At 45.6% G+C, this 18,182-nt stretch overlaps 1 protein-coding gene across 4 annotated transcripts in view; it reads right to left on the bottom strand.

Annotated features, from left to right (window-relative positions):
• arsk (arylsulfatase family, member K) overlaps window positions 1-18,182 on the bottom strand; it is a 234,335-nt gene that overhangs the window by 203,288 nt on the left and 12,865 nt on the right. For all 4 annotated transcript variants that reach the window (XM_068029725.1, XM_068029723.1, XM_068029724.1 and 1 more), the window contains exon 3: window positions 16,365-16,524. In XM_068029725.1, the coding sequence (XP_067885826.1) occupies window positions 16,365-16,524 (160 nt within the window). The remainder of the gene's footprint in view (window positions 1-16,364; window positions 16,525-18,182) is intronic.

Genomic DNA, 18,182 nt, shown 5'->3' with positions numbered 1-18,182 from the left:
CTAGGGGCAATTTATAATGGCCAATTTACCTATCAACCTGCAAGTCTTTGGTGGTGGGAGGAAACCGGAGTACCCGGCGAAAACCCACGCAGACACAGGGAGAACTTGCAAACTCCACACAGGCAGTACCCAGAACTGAACTCAGTCGCTGGAGCTGTGAGGCTACGGTGCTAACCACTGCGCCGGTAGTTAGCAGGTAGTAAGATGCAGGGTGGGGCATATTAAGGACAAAGAAGGGGATATATGCTTAGAGGCGCAGGACAAGGCTAAAAGACTTAATCAGTACTTTGTACCTGTGTTTACTAAGGAAGAGGATTCTGACAAAGTATCGGTAGAAGCGGGGATGGTAGAGGTAATCGACGTGGTGAAAATTAATGCGCAGGATGTACTGGAAAGGCTGGCTATGCTGAGAGCGGATAAGTCACCTGGTCCAGATAACCTACATCCCAGGTTGCTAAGGGAAGTGAAGTGGGGGTGGAGATGGAAGTGGGGGTGGAGATGGAAGTGGGGGTGGAGATGGAAGTGGGGGTGGAGATGGAAGTGGGGGTGGAGATGGAAGTGGGGGTGGAGATGGAAGTGGGGGTGGAGATGGAAGTGGGGGTGGAGATGGAAGTGGGGGTGGAGATGGAAGTGGGGGTGGAGATGGAAGTGGGGGTGGAGATGGAAGTGGGGGTGGAGATGGAAGTGGGGGTGGAGATGGAAGTGGGGGTGGAGATGGAAGTGGGGGTGGAGATGGAAGTGGGGGTGGAGATGGAAGTGGGGGTGGAGATGGAAGTGGGGGTGGAGATGGAAGTGGGGGTGGAGATGGAAGTGGGGGTGGAGATGGAAGTGGGGGTGGAGATGGAAGTGGGGGTGGAGATGGAAGTGGGGGTGGAGATGGAAGTGGGGGTGGAGATGGAAGTGGGGGTGGAGATGGAAGTGGGGGTGGAGATGGAAGTGGGGGTGGAGATGGAAGTGGGGGTGGAGATGGAAGTGGGGGTGGAGATGGAAGTGGGGGTGGAGATGGAAGTGGGGGTGGAGATGGAAGTGGGGGTGGAGATGGAAGTGGGGGTGGAGATGGAAGTGGGGGTGGAGATGGAAGTGGGGGTGGAGATGGAAGTGGGGGTGGAGATGGAAGTGGGGGTGGAGATGGAAGTGGGGGTGGAGATGGAAGTGGGGGTGGAGATGGAAGTGGGGGTGGAGATGGAAGTGGGGGTGGAGATGGAAGTGGGGGTGGAGATGGAAGTGGGGGTGGAGATGGAAGTGGGGGTGGAGATGGAAGTGGGGGTGGAGATGGAAGTGGGGGTGGAGATGGAAGTGGGGGTGGAGATGGAAGTGGGGGTGGAGATGGAAGTGGGGGTGGAGATGGAAGTGGGGGTGGAGATGGAAGTGGGGGTGGAGATGGAAGTGGGGGTGGAGATGGAAGTGGGGGTGGAGATGGAAGTGGGGGTGGAGATGGAAGTGGGGGTGGAGATGGAAGTGGGGGTGGAGATGGAAGTGGGGGTGGAGATGGAAGTGGGGGTGGAGATGGAAGTGGGGGTGGAGATGGAAGTGGGGGTGGAGATGGAAGTGGGGGTGGAGATGGAAGTGGGGGTGGAGATGGAAGTGGGGGTGGAGATGGAAGTGGGGGTGGAGATGGAAGTGGGGGTGGAGATGGAAGTGGGGGTGGAGATGGAAGTGGGGGTGGAGATGGAAGTGGGGGTGGAGATGGAAGTGGGGGTGGAGATGGAAGTGGGGGTGGAGATGGAAGTGGGGGTGGAGATGGAAGTGGGGGTGGAGATGGAAGTGGGGGTGGAGATGGAAGTGGGGGTGGAGATGGCAGAAGGGCAGACAATAATCTTCCAATCTTCCCTAGATACTGGGGAGGATTGGAAAGGGCAAATGTGTTCAAGAAACAGAATAAAGGACATTCCAATTAACTACAGGCTGGTCAGTCTAACATCAGTGGTGGTAAGGTTTTAGAAACAATAAATCGGGGGGGAAAAAAAATCAATAAGCACTTGGAGAGGTTTGAGTTAATTAAAGGAGAGCTAGCATGGATTTGTAAAATGCAGATCATGTTTGATTAATCAAATTGAATTTTTTGATGAAGTAACAGAGAAGGATGATGGTAATGCAGTGGATGTTGTCTATATGGGTTTTTAAAAAGTGTTTGACAAAGTATCACATAAAAGGCTAGTTAACAAAATTACAGAAAAACCTACAAGGTTAAGTTGGAAAAGCTAGGGTTATTCTCCTTGGTGCAAAGGAGGCCAAGGGGAGATCTGATAAAAGGTGTACAATATTATGACAGGTTTAGATAAGGTAGACAAAGAAAAGCTGTTCCCTTTAGCTAATGGTACAAGGACCAGGGGACACAGATTTAAAGTTTTGGACAAGAGATACAGGGTGAGGGAATGTGAGGAGGAACTTTTTTTTTAAAAAACGCAGCGAGTGGTAATGCCCAGGAACTCGCTGCCTACGAGGGTGGTAGAAGTGGGGATGATGAATGATTTCAAAAGGAAATTGTATGGGCACTTGGGGGAATAAACTTGGGGGTACAGCGGGGAAAGGGATTGCTCTACAGAGAGCCAGCATGGACTAGATGGGCCAAATGGCCTCCTCCTGTTCTGTAATGACTATAATACAAGTGACAAGTGGAATTTAATACAGACAAGTGTGAGGTGATGCATTTTGGCAGAAGGAATAGGCTAAGGCAACATATGCTTAATGGCACAGTTCTAAAGAGTATGCAGGAACAGAGGAACCTGGGGCTGCATGCACATCGATCTTTGAAGGTGGCAGGTCACATTAAGAGAGAGTGATAGGCAAAGCAAATGGGATCTTGGGCTTTATAAATAGTGGCACTGAATACAGAAGCAGGGAAGTTATGTTGTACTTTTAAAAGCTCTGGTTAGGCTCCAACTGGAGTATTGTAGTTTATAACCCCCGTAACAGAAGTTGCAGTGTCAGACAGTGTATAAATCAGGAAATTACAGGCACATGTTCCAAGGACAACACAGTAATCATGGGAAACTTTAATCTTGAATTTCTTCACTCTTTGGAATTCACTACCTCAGGTGAACTGGGGATTTTTTGTTATTTGTTTTTGGGATACGGGCGTCGCTGGCTAGACCAGCATTTATTGCCTATCTCTAATTGCCCTTGAACTGAGTGGCTTGCTAGGTCATTTCAGAGGGCATTTTAAGAGTCAACGACATTGCTGTGGGTCTGGAGTCACATGTAGGCCAGACCAGGTAAGGACAGCAGATTTCCTTCCCTAAAGGTCATTAGTGAACCAGATGGGTTTTTAATGACAACCGACAATGGTTTCATGGCCATTAGACTAGTGTTTTTAATTCCAGATTTATTAATTGAATTAATTGAATTCAAATTCCACTTTCTGCCGTGGTGGGATTCAAACCCATGACCCCAGAGAAATATCCTGGGTCTCTGAGTTACTGGTCCAGTGACAATATCACTATGCCACCACCTCCCCTCAGGGATGCTCAGTCGTTGAGTATATTCAGGAACGAGAACAACAGAATTTAGGATTCTAAGGGAATTAAGGGATATAAGGATAATGTGGGAAAGTGGTGTTAAGGTAGAAGATCAGCCATGATCTTATTGAATGGTGGAGCAGGCATTAATGGACGAATGGCCTACACTTGCTCCTATTTTGTAGGATTTTGTGTACTTCTCATTGGTGGATTCAATTGTACATCAAATAGTTTTGTATGGGAAATGTGGGAGTGCAATATTCTCCAACTGCATAACAGAGAGTTCTCAACAAGCTACACAATGTTTACGCATTAGTCCCCAAGATAAGACTGCAAGCTTGTTTAGGAGGCCATTTTTGTTCTTGATCTTCTGAGCTACCTTAGCAAGGGCACCCTTGTGGGTAAGTACACCTCCATCGACAGCACCTTTGAAACCCCTGACCTCTTTCACCTCGAAGGACAAGGGCAGCAGACGCAGGAGACCACTACCTGCAAGTTCCCTTCCAAGCCACACACCATCCTGACTTGGAAATATATCACCATTCCTTTACTGTCACTGGGTCAAAATCCTGGAACTCCCTCCCCAACAGCACTGTGGGTATACCCGTATCAGATGGACTGCAGGGGTTCAAGGAAGCAGCTCACCACCATCCTTTCAAGGTCAATTAGGGATGGGTAACAAATGGTGGCCTTGCACAGTCATGCCCAGATCCCATGAAACAAATAAAAAAAACTCCAAGATAATGGCTTTGGGTCATATGCCAGCCAATCTCAATCTAATATGTTGAGCTCTCAAGAACAGGCGCTAAATAATTGCTGTATTAAGACACACTTGTCTGGATTAAGCATACAATTTTCAAGTTAATTGATGATTATCATGACTTGAACATTCCTTTAGGCACTTTCCAGAAACCTTCAGGTTTAGCAGTCAAGTGCTGATCAGATACAATTTACATGCAGCAATTCACTGCAAAAACCTACACGTTTCTGGATAGCACCTACAGGCATGTTCAAGCCACATGTTGCAGAAGAGGTGCAGGACCTTTATCCTCCTCTGGGCCTCTTCCATCAGGGCCTGCAGTGCCACATCAGACAACCTGTGAGCTCTGTCCCACACACACAGCTGTCCTGCAATGTGCCAGCCAGAGCACAGCACATATTCAGTGGAAGTGGGTGCAAGGAACCTATTTCTTCATACAATTATTGTACACCTCTTGAACATTTGCTCTTTGAAAATAATTGTTCAAGTCAACTTTTTAAAATCAATTTTGAATCCAATCATCATCACCACTAACTAACTAAACTAACTGTTCCAGTTCATTCCACAAAGCCAAGTCTAATTCCCTTTCTCCTTTTTTTAAGAAAAATTAATTCATGGGATGTGGGCATCACTGGCTAGGACAGCATTTATTGCCCATCCCTAATTACCCTGGAGAAGGTAATGGTGAGCCTTCTTCTTGAACCTCTGCAGACCATGTGGGGTAGGTACACCCACAGTGCTGTAAGGAAGGGAGTTCCAGGATTTTGACCCAGCGTCAGTGAAGGAACGGTGATATAGTTCCAAGTCAGGATGGTGTGTGGCTTGGAGTGGAACTTGCAGGTGGTAGTGTTCCCATGCATTTGTTGCCCTTGTCCTTCTATGTGGTAAAGGTCACAGGTTTGGAAGGTTCTGTCTAAGGAGCCTTGGTGCATTGCTACAGTGCATCTTGTAGATGGTACACAATGCTACCACTGTACGTCGATGTGAATGTTTGTAGATGGGTTGCCAATCAAGTGGGCTGCTTTGTCCTGGATGGTGTCGATCTTCTTGAATGTTGTTGGAGCTGCACCCATCCAGGCAAGTGGAGAGTATTCCATCACACTTGTGCCTTGGAGATGGTGGCCCGGCTTTGGGGAATCAGATGAGTTACTTGCTGCAGAATTCCTAGCCTCTGACCTGCTCTTGTAGCCGTGGTATTTATATGCCTACTCCAGTTGAGTTTCTGGTCAATGGATATCTCGAGGATGTTGATAGTGGGGGATTCAGCGATGGTAATGCCATTGAATGTCAAGGGGAGATGGTTACATTCTCTCTTGTTGGAGATGGTCATTGCCTGGCACTTGTGTGGCACCAATGTTACTTACCACTTATCAGCCCAAGCCTTGCTGCATTTCTACACGGACTGCTTCAGTATCTGAGAAGTAGCGAATGGTGCTGAACATTGCACAATCATCAGCGAACATCCCCACTTCTGACCTTATGACTGAAGGAATGTCATTGATGAAGCAGCTGAAGATGGTTGGGCCCAGGACACTACCCTGAGGAACTCCTGCAGTGACATCCTGGAGCTGAGATGACCGGTGTCCAACAACCACAACAGTCTTCCTTTGCGCTAGGAATGATTACAAACAGTGGAGAGTTTTCCCCAATTCCCATTGACTCCAGTTTTGCTAGGGCTCCTTGATGCCATACTCAGTCAAATGCTGCCTTGATGTCAAGGGCACCTACAATCTCCTAACTTAGAAAACAGACCTGAATGTATTCTATGAATGCCTCCCTGTTTTGACCATTATTGTTAATGTGACCATCAGCTATTTCTTGAGTTCCCATTATTAAAGCCAGATTACTTCTGCAAAATTTCCAATTGACTACTACTTTTCATTCTTTGCCAGTCCATAATGGAAATCTAATTTTGTTATAGGGTCTGTTGTGTTATACTTTAAGAGGCATATCTAAAACCAGACAGGATGTGATGTATATACTCATGTAATCAGCACTTGTTAACTAACCTCCCAGTTATTGTTGTACATAGTTTCATCTCTTTAAATAAAACAACCACTTATTTGAGTTACCAATCCTCCTCGTGTGATTGGTATGTTTGTGTAGAGAAAACATAATATGGTGGAAGCTGGTGGTGTTTGAAGATTTGATTTGAAGATTCTGCAGGATCTGCAACACTGAACCCCTCCACACACTACAAAACTCCAGTGTGTGGCAGTTTGAAGACCCAATAAGTTTATCTGCAGTACTTGCAGCATGGGCGTCTCCGCACGAGTGATTATAAAGGCCATGACTGTGACTTTTCAGAGGCAGAACTGGCTGACAGAATTATAGAGCTCGTGATAGCTTCTATCCCTCTTGAGGCATTTCAAAAGGATCTATTGGACCAAACCAAAGCTTGGAAGCATTGCTCAAAAGCAGACGCAAGTATGAAGCAATCCTTATGGGTAGAGAGTTTGCAAGGTCTGTGCACTACATCCATCATTGGCACGGTAGCCGATTCAAACAAACCTGGTAAGCCATGTAAGCAGTGTAGTCTCATACATGCACCCAGAAACTATTCAGCTTTCCACGACATATGCAAGGCATGTGGCACCAGAGGACACTGGAAGTGCCAATGCAGGAAACCAAAGTCAGAACAGGTGGCTCGACACCAGGGCAAGCCACTGTCAGATGCAAGACAGGTACAGCATTCCAGTAAACAAAAGGAGCGTACAATATTTCACAAGCGGAAAATCCACGAGATGACCAAGGTTAAATGATAAAGATGACCAGAGCATTGACACACAGTGAGCAGGCATTCCATACAGTCAACATCACGGAACATGCCGACACCATGGTACCTTCAGAAGCCTTTGCCACTATTCACATTCTATGCATCAGAAGCCTGGGAAACATACGCTGTAGATAGAAGTCAATACAGGTGCGAGTGCTGACATTCTCCCACATCCCATTCTAAAAAACGTGTACCCATAGAAGTGGAAAGTGATGGCTCAACTAACCATTGCCAAGCTCACAGCCTACAGCAGCTCTGAAATTCCCTCCCTGGCATCCATCACACTTGAATGTCGTTACAACTACTCACCATGGTCAGCCCAGATGATACTTTGTATTGTGAACAACAGAGGTCCAGCAATTGCAGGCCTACCAGTGTGCAGAGACGTGACCTTGGTCACTATTTATAGCATCGACATGAAAATGCCACAGCCAATAGCACACAAGGACAGCCCTATCACCTCCATAGGCAACCTAACATGATTGTACCCAGATAAGTCCAACAGGATTGGAAGTTTCAACGGTGATCCAGTATTACATATGTGTGTAGATGCCATTCATTTCATCGATCCTCTGAGCAAGTGTGGTATCCATATCCAGAATCAGCTGAAAGTGGAACTGGATAGGATGGAGAGAGATTGGATATTATGTAAAAACCAGCATCACAATGATTGGTGCAACTCCATCACACGTTGTTCAAGATGGCTCTAAACAAGCTTGTTTACACCAAAGGTGTCTGAATGTGGCAGTGAAACGACACCCACATAAAATTGAGGAACTAAACCAAATTTGTGAACGCCAAACTTTTCTCCAAACACGATGCTAAAAACGGATACTGGTCGGTACATTTGTAAAAGATCTATTAGGAGCTAATGAATGACATTTCATCCTCAGTTCGGAAGATATTGTTTCCAACGATTACCATTTGGACTTTCCATAGGCCAAGATCTTTTCCAACAATACATGGACCGTATCACGAGATTCCAAGATGCACCTGAATAGGAGAGGATATCGCTGTTGTTGGCCAAACAAAACGGAAGCAGGACAGCACTGTGGGTATACCTACTCCAAATGGACTGCAGTGGTTCAAGAAGGGAGCTCACCACCACCTTCTCAAGGGCAATTAGAGATAGGCAATAAATGCTGGCCTGGCCAGCGACGCCCACATCCCATGAATGAATATAAAAAAAATGATCAAAATTTGCACCTCCTCATGGAAGCCGCATGTCGAGAAGGACTTGTGTTGAACAGTTAAAAGTGCAACATTAATGTGCAACAGATCAACTTCTTTGGGTCAATTTATTCAGATGCTGGCATCCATCCTGATACTCCCAAACTGGAGGAGATTAATGCAATGCCCAACCCAAAAGGCAAAAGTGACCTTCAACGGCACAGTGGTTAGCACCGCAGCCTCACAGCTCCAGCGACCCGGGTTCAATTCTGGGTACTGCCTGTGTGGAGTTTGCAAGTTCTCCCTGTGTCTGCGTGGGTTTCCTCCGGGTGCTCCGGTTTCCTCCCACAGCCAAAAGACTTGCTGGTTGATAGGTTAATTGCCCTTTATAAATTGCCCCTAGTATAGGTAGGTGGTAGGGAAATATAGGAAGAGGTGGGGATGTGGTAGTAATGTGGAATTAGTGTAGGATTAGTATAAAATGGGTGGTTGATGGTCGGCACAGACTCGGTGGGCCAAAGGGCCTGTTTCAGTGCTGTATCTCTAAACTAAACTAAACGGTGTTTGGGCCTATGGAATTTTCTTCGCCATACGTACCAAATTTTGCACAAAAAGCATGGTCTCTTCAAGATCTTCTGAAAAAAGTCCCATTTATCTGACAGGAAGATCAACACTACATGTTTGATGAGCTCAAGAAGTCATTAACCGAAGGATCATCAACATTTCAATTCTATGACCCAGCAGAGGAAACACATCAGAGGTTGACGTGTCATAAAAAGGCCTTGGAGCGTGCATCCTGCAAAAAGGGAAGCCTATTGCTTTTGCTTCCAAGAGACTAATAACAGCCCAGTCCAACTATGCAAATATCAAAAGGGAAACCTTAACCTTGGTTTTTGGAATCCAATGTTTCCGCATGTACCTATTTGGAAAAAGGTTTATTGTGGAACCCGACCACAAGCCAGTTGAGATGATCTGGCGTAAACCGTTAATTGGTGCACCACCCTGATTACAGCAATTACTCATCAAAATATAAGGCTATGCTGTGACAAATGCTACAAGCCGGGTTGTTCCATAGTCAAATCTGATACTCTTAAGTTGTTGACCTAACTCGTCCATGACTGCAGATATTTCCTTAGATCTGCAAGTAGATGTCACCGATACCAAGATAGAAGACGTCTTACATGTCGACCTCATGAGTTTCGGGCAGTATAAGTATCAACTTCAACAAGAAATGACCAGCGATTCCATGTTACAACAGTTATGGAAGACAGTGAATGACAGGTGGCCAGAGCCCTTTCAGTACATTCTAGAGGTTTGAAAACCATTTTCGCCTGAGGGATATGAGCTCGGAATATCCCAAGGTGCTGTCTTCAAGGGCAAGTAAGTCCTTATTCCAAAATCCCTTAGATCTGACATGCTATATCAATTGCACCAAGCACACATAGGAATAGATCAAACCAAGAGACTGGCTCGAGAAATAGAATACTGGCCAGGGATGAATCAAGATATCAAGGTATGTCGGAGGCCCAACCATCTTCAGCTGCTTCATCAATGACCTTCCTTCAATCATAAGGTCAGAAGTGGGGATGTTCGCTGATGATTGCACAATGTTCAGCACCATTCGTGACTCCTCAGATACTGAAGCAATCCGTGTAGAAATGCAGCAAGACTTGGACAATATCCAGGCTTGGGCTGATAAGTGGCAAGTAACATTTGCGCCACACAAGTGCCAGGCAATGACCATCTCCAACAAGAGAGAATTTAACCATCTCCCCTTGAAATTCAATGGCATTACCATCGCTGAATCCCCCACTATCAACATCCTAGGGGCTACCATTGACCAGAAACTGAACTAGAGTAGCCATATAAATATCTTAGCTACAAGAGCAGGTCAGAGGCTAGGAATCCTGAGGTGAGTAACTCACCTCCTGACTCCCTAAAGCCTGTCCACCATCTACAAGGCACAAGTCAGGAGTGTGATGGAATACTCTCCACTTGCCTGGATGGGTGCAGCTCCAACAACACTCAAGAAGCTCGACACCATCCAGTTCAAAGCAGCCCGCTTGATTGGCACCCCATCTACAAACAAACATTCACTCCCTCCACCACCAACGCACAGTGGCAGCAGCGTGTACCATCTACAAGATGCACTGCAGCAACGCACCAAGGCTCCTTAGACAGCACCTTCCAAACCTGTGACCTCTATCACCTGGAAGGACAAGGGCTACAAATGCATGGGAACACCACCACCTGCAACATCCCCTCCAAGTCACTCACCGTCCTGACTTGGAGCTATATCCCCGTTCCTTCACTGCCGCTGGGTCAAAATCCTGGAACTCCCTTCCTAACAGCACTGTGGGTGTACCTACCCCACATGGACTGCAGAGGTTCAAGAAGGCAGCTCACCACCACCACCTTCTCAAGGGCAATTAGGGATGGGCAATAAATGCTGGCCTGGCCAGCGATGTCCACAACCCATGAGTGAATAAAAATAATATCGAAACAGTAGTGAATGAATGCGAGGCATGCCAAGCCTACATGCCCAGTCACCAAAAGAACCACTGTTTCCTCATAAGGTAGCTGCACATCCTTGAACCAGAACTGCAAGTGATCTCTTCAGCATCTGTGGAGATGATGTCTTAGTTGTGACTGACTACTTTTCGAAATTTCCCATTATCTACCAATTACAAGACACATCCAGCAGCCGTGGCAGACACAGAGTGCAATTGTTAGCCTATTTGGGGCACCGCAAGAAATTGTTTCAGACAATAAACCCCAATATACTGGAAAACCGTTGAAGGCGATGTGTAAAAGTGGGGAGTTCACCATACCATCTCATCACCACACTATCCCAAGTCCAATGGCATGGCAGAACGTATGGTACGTTCTCTAAAGTCACTGAACATTAAATGTCGGCAAACCAAACACGATCTACATGTTGCAGTGCTACAACTTAGAGTGACGCCACTCAGTGCAACTGTTCCTTCACCAGTGGAATTATTGTTCAGCAGACAAGTGTGAACAGCCCAGCTCAATCACCATTCATCAATACTTCTGGTCGTAAGACATTTGTTCATTGAAAAACAGCTCACGACCGACATGCGGGCAAACAAGTCGCAACTTAACAATCGGACTAAAGGTATGTGTACGACATCCAACCGATGTCACATGGAATCCAGCAGAAATCATTAGCATCTGTCCAGATCATACCAAGTACGAACACCCAATGGCATGACATTGCAAAGAAAATCGATGCCAAATCAGGGAAGTACCAGAAGAAATACCAAGTATCACAAGTCAAACACAATCCAAGCACAACACTCTTACAGACAACCAGAATTGAGAGAACATACAGCCATCTCAAACCAACTTCACAGTAACCAAGTCTGTGTGCATCAGTAAACTGCCATTATTCTTCGCAGACTCAAGTTTATTGCTCTGTATAACGGTTATGTGTTTAAAGACAGTTTTCTCTCTTAATGTAATGTAAATAGTTTTGATTATTTAGGGATACACCTTTAAGTTAGAAAAAGGGGGTGTTGTGGTATACCTTTAAGGGGTGAGTCTAAAACTGCTGTCCATCACCAGACCAGATGTGATGTATAAACTCATGTAATCACCAGGCAAAAGTTAGGAACAGTCATGGAGACCAGACATGTTAATTAACCTCCCAGTTATTGTTGTACACAGTTTCAACTCTTCAAATAAAGAGCCCATCTGTTTGGATTACCAATCGGTGTGTTTGTGTAAAGTAGAGAAAACACAACAGGGTCCATTTGTTCTTCATTAAGAAAACCATGTCATTTCTGTTCAATGTGTTTTCAGGTACAGTAAATATTTACACCCGTCAAAGAAACAAAATACAGTACAATGTTTCTTTCTTTTGGGCCTCCTTATCTCGAGAGACAATGGATACGCGCCTGGAGGTGGTCAGTGGTTTGTGAAGCAGCGCCTGGAGTGGCTATAAAGGCCAATTCTGGAGTGACAGGCTCTTCCACAGGTGCTGCAGAGAAATTTCCGACAAAGGCAACCCGTGGCGCCCAGTTTCTACGCCAATTTATCTGGACTTATAACCCGTAACTGCTGCCTTCCGTGTTGTTTCAGTCGCTGTGAGGCAACTATGGAGTGACCTCTCCATGGCGCATGCCTGGGCAAATTTATGGAGGTTGAGAGTTGCCCAGTCGTCAAAACCCCCCTCTCGGCCTTTCTGGTGGGGTCCAAAGGAGTGCAGGACACGACGTTTGGCACCAGTATGGCTGCAGGAACTGCCGGAAACATGCCAAAGGTGACACATGACCGCCTACGGGGTTCCGCTCCGGATTTTCTGTTAGGGTTTACTCCCTTAGCCTTGGTCTCTCCCGAGACGCCCACAAGGCAGTGGGGTTGTTGGGGCCCCTACACAGGTGTAGGATGGTGCCGGTGGGAGGAGGGGATGCAAGGGGGAGGGGTAGAGGGAGGGGGTGGGGGGGGTGCAGGGGAAGGGGGTGCGGGGTGAAGATGGTGCGAGGGGGGGGCGGGCTGGGACGGGGTTGTGAGGGGGTGAGCTGAGAGGGTGGAGCAGGGAAGGGGACGGGGGTGGGGGGGGGTGGAAGGGTGGTAAAGGGGGGGGGAGGGGGGGTGGAATCTGGTGCAGGTAATAAGCCATTTCCTCAGTGCCCACCATCGACGTCCGGAAAGCTCATCCACGTCCTTCGGGAGGTGAAGCATCATTTGGCAGACTTAGAGGTGATTACATTTGCTAAGGGTTTTTTTTTTTTGCAGTGGTTTAAATAAAGGCATGCAGCATTGCCGACAGTGCGCTGCAGATGCTCTCCGAGCCATCTCCCGCGGGCGCTTTGAAGTTGCGGCCGGGGGGGCCGTTCGTGGATGTTTTGGGTGTTCGGGGCACCTTTTCACAGGACTTCTCTCGGGTCCCGCAGCTCCTTCTTCACCTCAATGGACTTACCGCATGCCGTGGCTGCAGACACTCTGGACTGTGAAGACAGCAGGATGTAGTGAGCACTAAAATCCTGTACGTTTTTGCATGCTTGTAAATAAAATGCCCCCTTAACATAAAATTGAGGCCATCATAATGAGAAGAGGGCTATGTTTGAAGCCCAGGGAATGGATAGAAAGAGGCAGGTGGACAGGAGTGGAAGATCAGGCAGCCAGAAGTCATCAGAGCCAGCACCGTAGGAAGGCTCACCAGCAAGCAGGCAAGCCACAGGGAAGGGCTTTCACGAGCTTCTCACAGGAGCAAAAGGTGGGGAGTGGGGTGGGGGAGGTGGAAAAAAGAAAGGACTCCGAGGCAGGGGAGACCAAAGAGCTGCTGCATCCTTTCCAATAGCTGTAGACCTGCTTTCATCTGGTGGGAAAGCTATGAAAGTGAGTGGGCAAAGATTTGGCAAATGGAGTATTATGTGGGAAAATGTGAAATTGTCCAGAATAAAAAATTATCTAAAAAGGTGAGAGATTGCAGAGCTCTGAGATGCAGAGAGATCTGGATGTCCTCGTGCATGAATCGCAAAAGGTTGGTATGTAGGTTCAGCAAGTAATTAGGAAAGCTAATAGAATGTTATCGTTTATTGCGAGGGGAATTGATTACAAAAGTAGGGAGGTTATGCCTCAGTTATACAGGATATTGGTGAGACCACATCTGGATTACTGCGTACAGTATTGGTCTCCTTATTTAAAGGAAGGATGTAAATGCATAGGAAGCAGTTCAGAGAAGGTTTATTGGACTAATACCTGGAATGGGTGGGTTTTTTAGTTTTTTTTAGTTTTAGAGATACAGCACTGAAACAGGCCCTTCAGCCCACCGAGTCTGTGCCGACCATCAACCACCCATTTATACTAATCCTACACTAATCCCATATTCCTACCACATCCCCACCTGTCCCTATATATCCCTACCACCTACCTATACTAGGGGCAATTTATAATGGCCAATCTACCTACCAACCTGCAAGTCTTTTGGCTTGTGGGAGGAAACCGGAGCACCCGGAGAAAACCCACGCAGACACAGGGAGAACTTGCAAACTCCGCACAGGCAGTACCCAGAATCGAACCCGGGTCCCTGGAACTGTGAGGCTGCAGTGCTAACCACTGCGCCACTGTGGGTTGTCTTATGAGGAAAGATTGCACAGGCTAGGCTTGTATCCACTGGAGTTTCGAAGAGTAAGAGGCGACTTGATTGAAACATATTAGATCTGGAAAGGTCTTGAAGGGTGGATGTGGAAAGGATGTTTCCTCTTGTGGGAGAATCTAGAACTATAGGTCACTGTTTAAAAATAAGGGGTTACCTATTTAAGACATAGATAAGGAAAATATTTTTCTCTCAGAGGGTCGCCAATATTTGGAACGCTCTCCCTCAAAAGGCGGTGGAAGCAGAGTCTTTGAATATTTTTAAGGCAGAGGTAGATAGATTCTTGATAAGCAAGGGTGGGGGGGGGGGGGTGGAAAACAGGTTATTGGGGGGTAGGCGGGAATGTGGAGTTGAGGTTACAATCAGATCAGCCGTGATCTTGTTGAATGGTGGAGCAGGCGTGAGGGGACGAGTGGCCTACTCCTGCTCCTAATTTGTATATTCGTATGTTCTATGGCTATGGTCCTGCTCAGATCTGGGTTACAATTGCAATTGGAGTCACACAGAGAGCGGGACCTCTATTTTCCTGGCTTTATTATTCATACATAGGAAATGAGCATCATTGGAAAGACCCACATCTATTGTCCATCCCTAGTTGCCCTAGAGAAGGTGGTAGTAAGCTGCCTTCTTGAACCACTGCAGTTCGCATGGTGTAGGAACACCCAGACATTAGGTAGGGAGTTCCAGGATTTTGACCCAGTGACGATGAAGGGATAGCAATATATTTCCAAGTCAAGATGGTGCGAGACTTGGAGGGCATCTTGCAGGTGGTGCTGTTCTAATGACGCAGCTGCCTTTGTTCTTATAGGCAGTACAGATTATGGGTTTAGAAGATGTTGCAGAAGCCTTGGCAAGTTACTGCAATGCATCTTAGATATGGTGCACACTGCAGCCAACACGCTCTGCTAGTGGAAGGAATGAACGTTTAAGATGGTCGATGGGGTGCTGATCAAGTGGGTTGCTGTGTCCTGGATGATGATGAGCTTCAGATATTGTTTGACAAGCACTCATTAAGTCAAATGGAGTGTTCCATCACACTCCTTGTATCTTGTAGATGATGGAAAGGCTTTGGGGAGTCAAGAGGTGAGTTACTCACCATACAACACTCAATTATCTGCTTTTGTAGCCACAATATTTATGTGGCTGGTCCAGCTAAGATTCTGGTCAACGGTGACACCCCCAACCAGGATGTTGATGTTAGGAGATAGAGAGAGATGGTAATGCCGTTGAATGTCAAGGGGACGTGGTTAGACTCTTCCGTCAGAGATGGTCATTACCTGGCACTAATGTTGTCCAGGTCTTGCTGCATGCGGGCAGGAGTTGCGAATGGAACCAAACAATGCTATCAGCAGCAAACATTCCCACTTCTGACCTTGTAATGAAGCAGCTAGGATGAGCCAAGGACACTGCTTTGAGGAACCCCTGCATTAATTCATGAGGCTCCCATCTGCTTCCAGCAAGTACCTCAGCCATCTAACTGCAGTGAGCAGGTAAAATGGTACGAATGGGATTCCAGCAGAAACGGGTAATAAAGTAGTGCACTACATTTTAATGGCCACCCGTCCCGTGCCTAGATGGTTAAAATCAGCCCTTTATTCTTTTGAGGTGATGTTCTCAGGCAACAAACCTTCTGCACTGGAGATGGCAGAGCAGGCAGTCTGCTGATAGAAATACCACACTCTTATATTGAAGCTGACGCACATACAAGAGCAGCTCATTGGAGATTCCTCATCTGATTTTTTCTTCTCACAAATTAGAGTCAGAAAATTCTGGTGATGCACTTTCATAGATTTAACAAGGTTGACTTGCAGAAAATAAATGATCCAAACGCATCTCATACCTTGTATACTTTGTAGAAATCTTTTATATTTCAACACAGATGGCCCTTCTTTGTCACTTTTATGTAGAAATGGAATTATCAATTCAGGTATGATTGATTTATTAATAGCTGCAGCCATCAGGGAAGGTGGCAACTGAAAGATTTTGCATGTTTTTTGGAAAAAGAACACTTGATCCTGAAGGAAAGGTAGCTATTATTCCTTGCCTGAAAAAAAAACATTAAAAATTCTTTCCTACCTTACTGAGTGGTGTCCAGAAGTATAATCAGTTTTTCCATACACTTTTGTGTAATAGCCATACTTCTGCAGGATTTTCATCCAGGTGGGGTAATCATGGTTCAGACACTTGTAATTATTCCAGGATTCCGTTAAATGAACAAAGAGACCACTCCACAAGGCTTAGAAGTAAAAAAAAAAAAACTGGCTCTCAATACAAAATCATTAAATTGACAATTATTAAAAATTGGTAATGTACAAGAAAAGCTATGGATATACGTTTGGCATACATAAATGACTTACAAAGTCAGATCAGGTATTCAAATTATCTTAAACCTGTGCCCGCTGATTATCGACCCTTCTGCTCGTGGGAACAGTTTCTCCCTATTTACACTGTCAAAAACCATTCATAATTTTGAACACCTTCCTAAAGTGTGGTGCCTAGAAATGGACAATACTCCAGCGGAGGCATAACCAGCGATTTAGAAAGGTTTAGCATAACTTCTTTGCTTCTCTATTCTATGCTTCTATTCATAAATGTTAGTTAAAAATAATAGTTCTCATTGACAGAGGATTGAGTGTTCTCCATTGCTTTCCATTTCTAGCATCCAGAATCAGGTGTAACTGTTAGATGCAGAGCAAAGCTCCTTCAACTTTCCCCCAACCTCAGTTTTTTTTCTTCCCCATTTCCCACACCAAACAAACAACTTGATGTTCACAGGGCAAAAGTACAAAACAGCTGCTAATTTGGCATTAATTGGCAAACAATGGTTCAGACATGAATTTTGAACCATAAACAAATCAGATGTTAATCACACATTTTGCAGTAATAGTGGAATATTCCATGTATCGCTGACAACTATACTGAAGGAGTGCAATCCCTTCCAGTTAATATAGGCCTCAAGGTTTAAATAAGGCGCCAATGTAATTTCAGGAAATCTTACAAGTATGTAAAACTTATTCTACTGTACTACCTATTCATCTTGTATCTTTGCAAATTTGAAGAATCCACTATCAAAACTTCAATTACCTCCTTTGTACAAATACGCACGTGAAATGTTGGCCAATAGAAACAGGGTGCAGAGATGTAGCATCTCACAAATGGCAACTTTAACCACAAGGCACGACTCTTTAAAAAGACCAGGATAATTAATGCTTGGCCTATATAGCCTTCTGCTTAGAAATATAGCTTACCTGCTCCTCCTCCTTCATTCCAGACAGTTTGAGCAATACAGTTCTTTTCAAGGGGTACAACTACAAGCCTTTGAGATCCCTGCGCTCCTCCCTCTTGCATGCATTTCCAATTTTATCACTTCACTATTGGCAGCTATGCTTTCAGCTGCCTTGGCCTCAAGTGCTGGAATTCCCTCCCTAAACCTCTCTCTCCCCCTTTAAAGATATTCCTTAAAACCTAAATCTTTGACCAAGCTTTTAGCCATCTGTCCCAATATCTCTTTCTGTGGCTCAGTGTCAAAACTATTTTTATTGATAACATTTTGTTGATGAGACCCCAAACAAAGGGAAGTATAAAGTCCTGGAAGCAAGCTGGAGCAACAGTAGGACTTTAGAGAGAGTGTATATTCGTGAATACCTACCTGGACTGTCTCTTTAAGTAAAAATTTATTTTATGGAAATCAAACTATTGTTGCAGCATTTGAACCATGGTTTTTTAGGCATCTCAAGAGTAAACAATAATTGGTTGAATTAATCATTTTTTTCCAGCTAGTTTAACACAGGGTAAGAAATGTAGCCAAGTTCCACATTTCTCCTGAAAATCTAACTTTCTGCCTAGGCAATTCCTTCCCATTCCTTTCATTTCTTAAAGATTTTGCTAACCTCT

The sequence above is a fragment of the Heterodontus francisci genome, chromosome 4 (assembly GCF_036365525.1).
Source record: "Heterodontus francisci isolate sHetFra1 chromosome 4, sHetFra1.hap1, whole genome shotgun sequence".
NCBI classification, from domain to species: domain Eukaryota; kingdom Metazoa; phylum Chordata; class Chondrichthyes; order Heterodontiformes; family Heterodontidae; genus Heterodontus; species Heterodontus francisci.
Note: the sequence above shows the minus strand (reverse complement) of the source record. Positions and strands in the feature narration are given on the sequence as shown.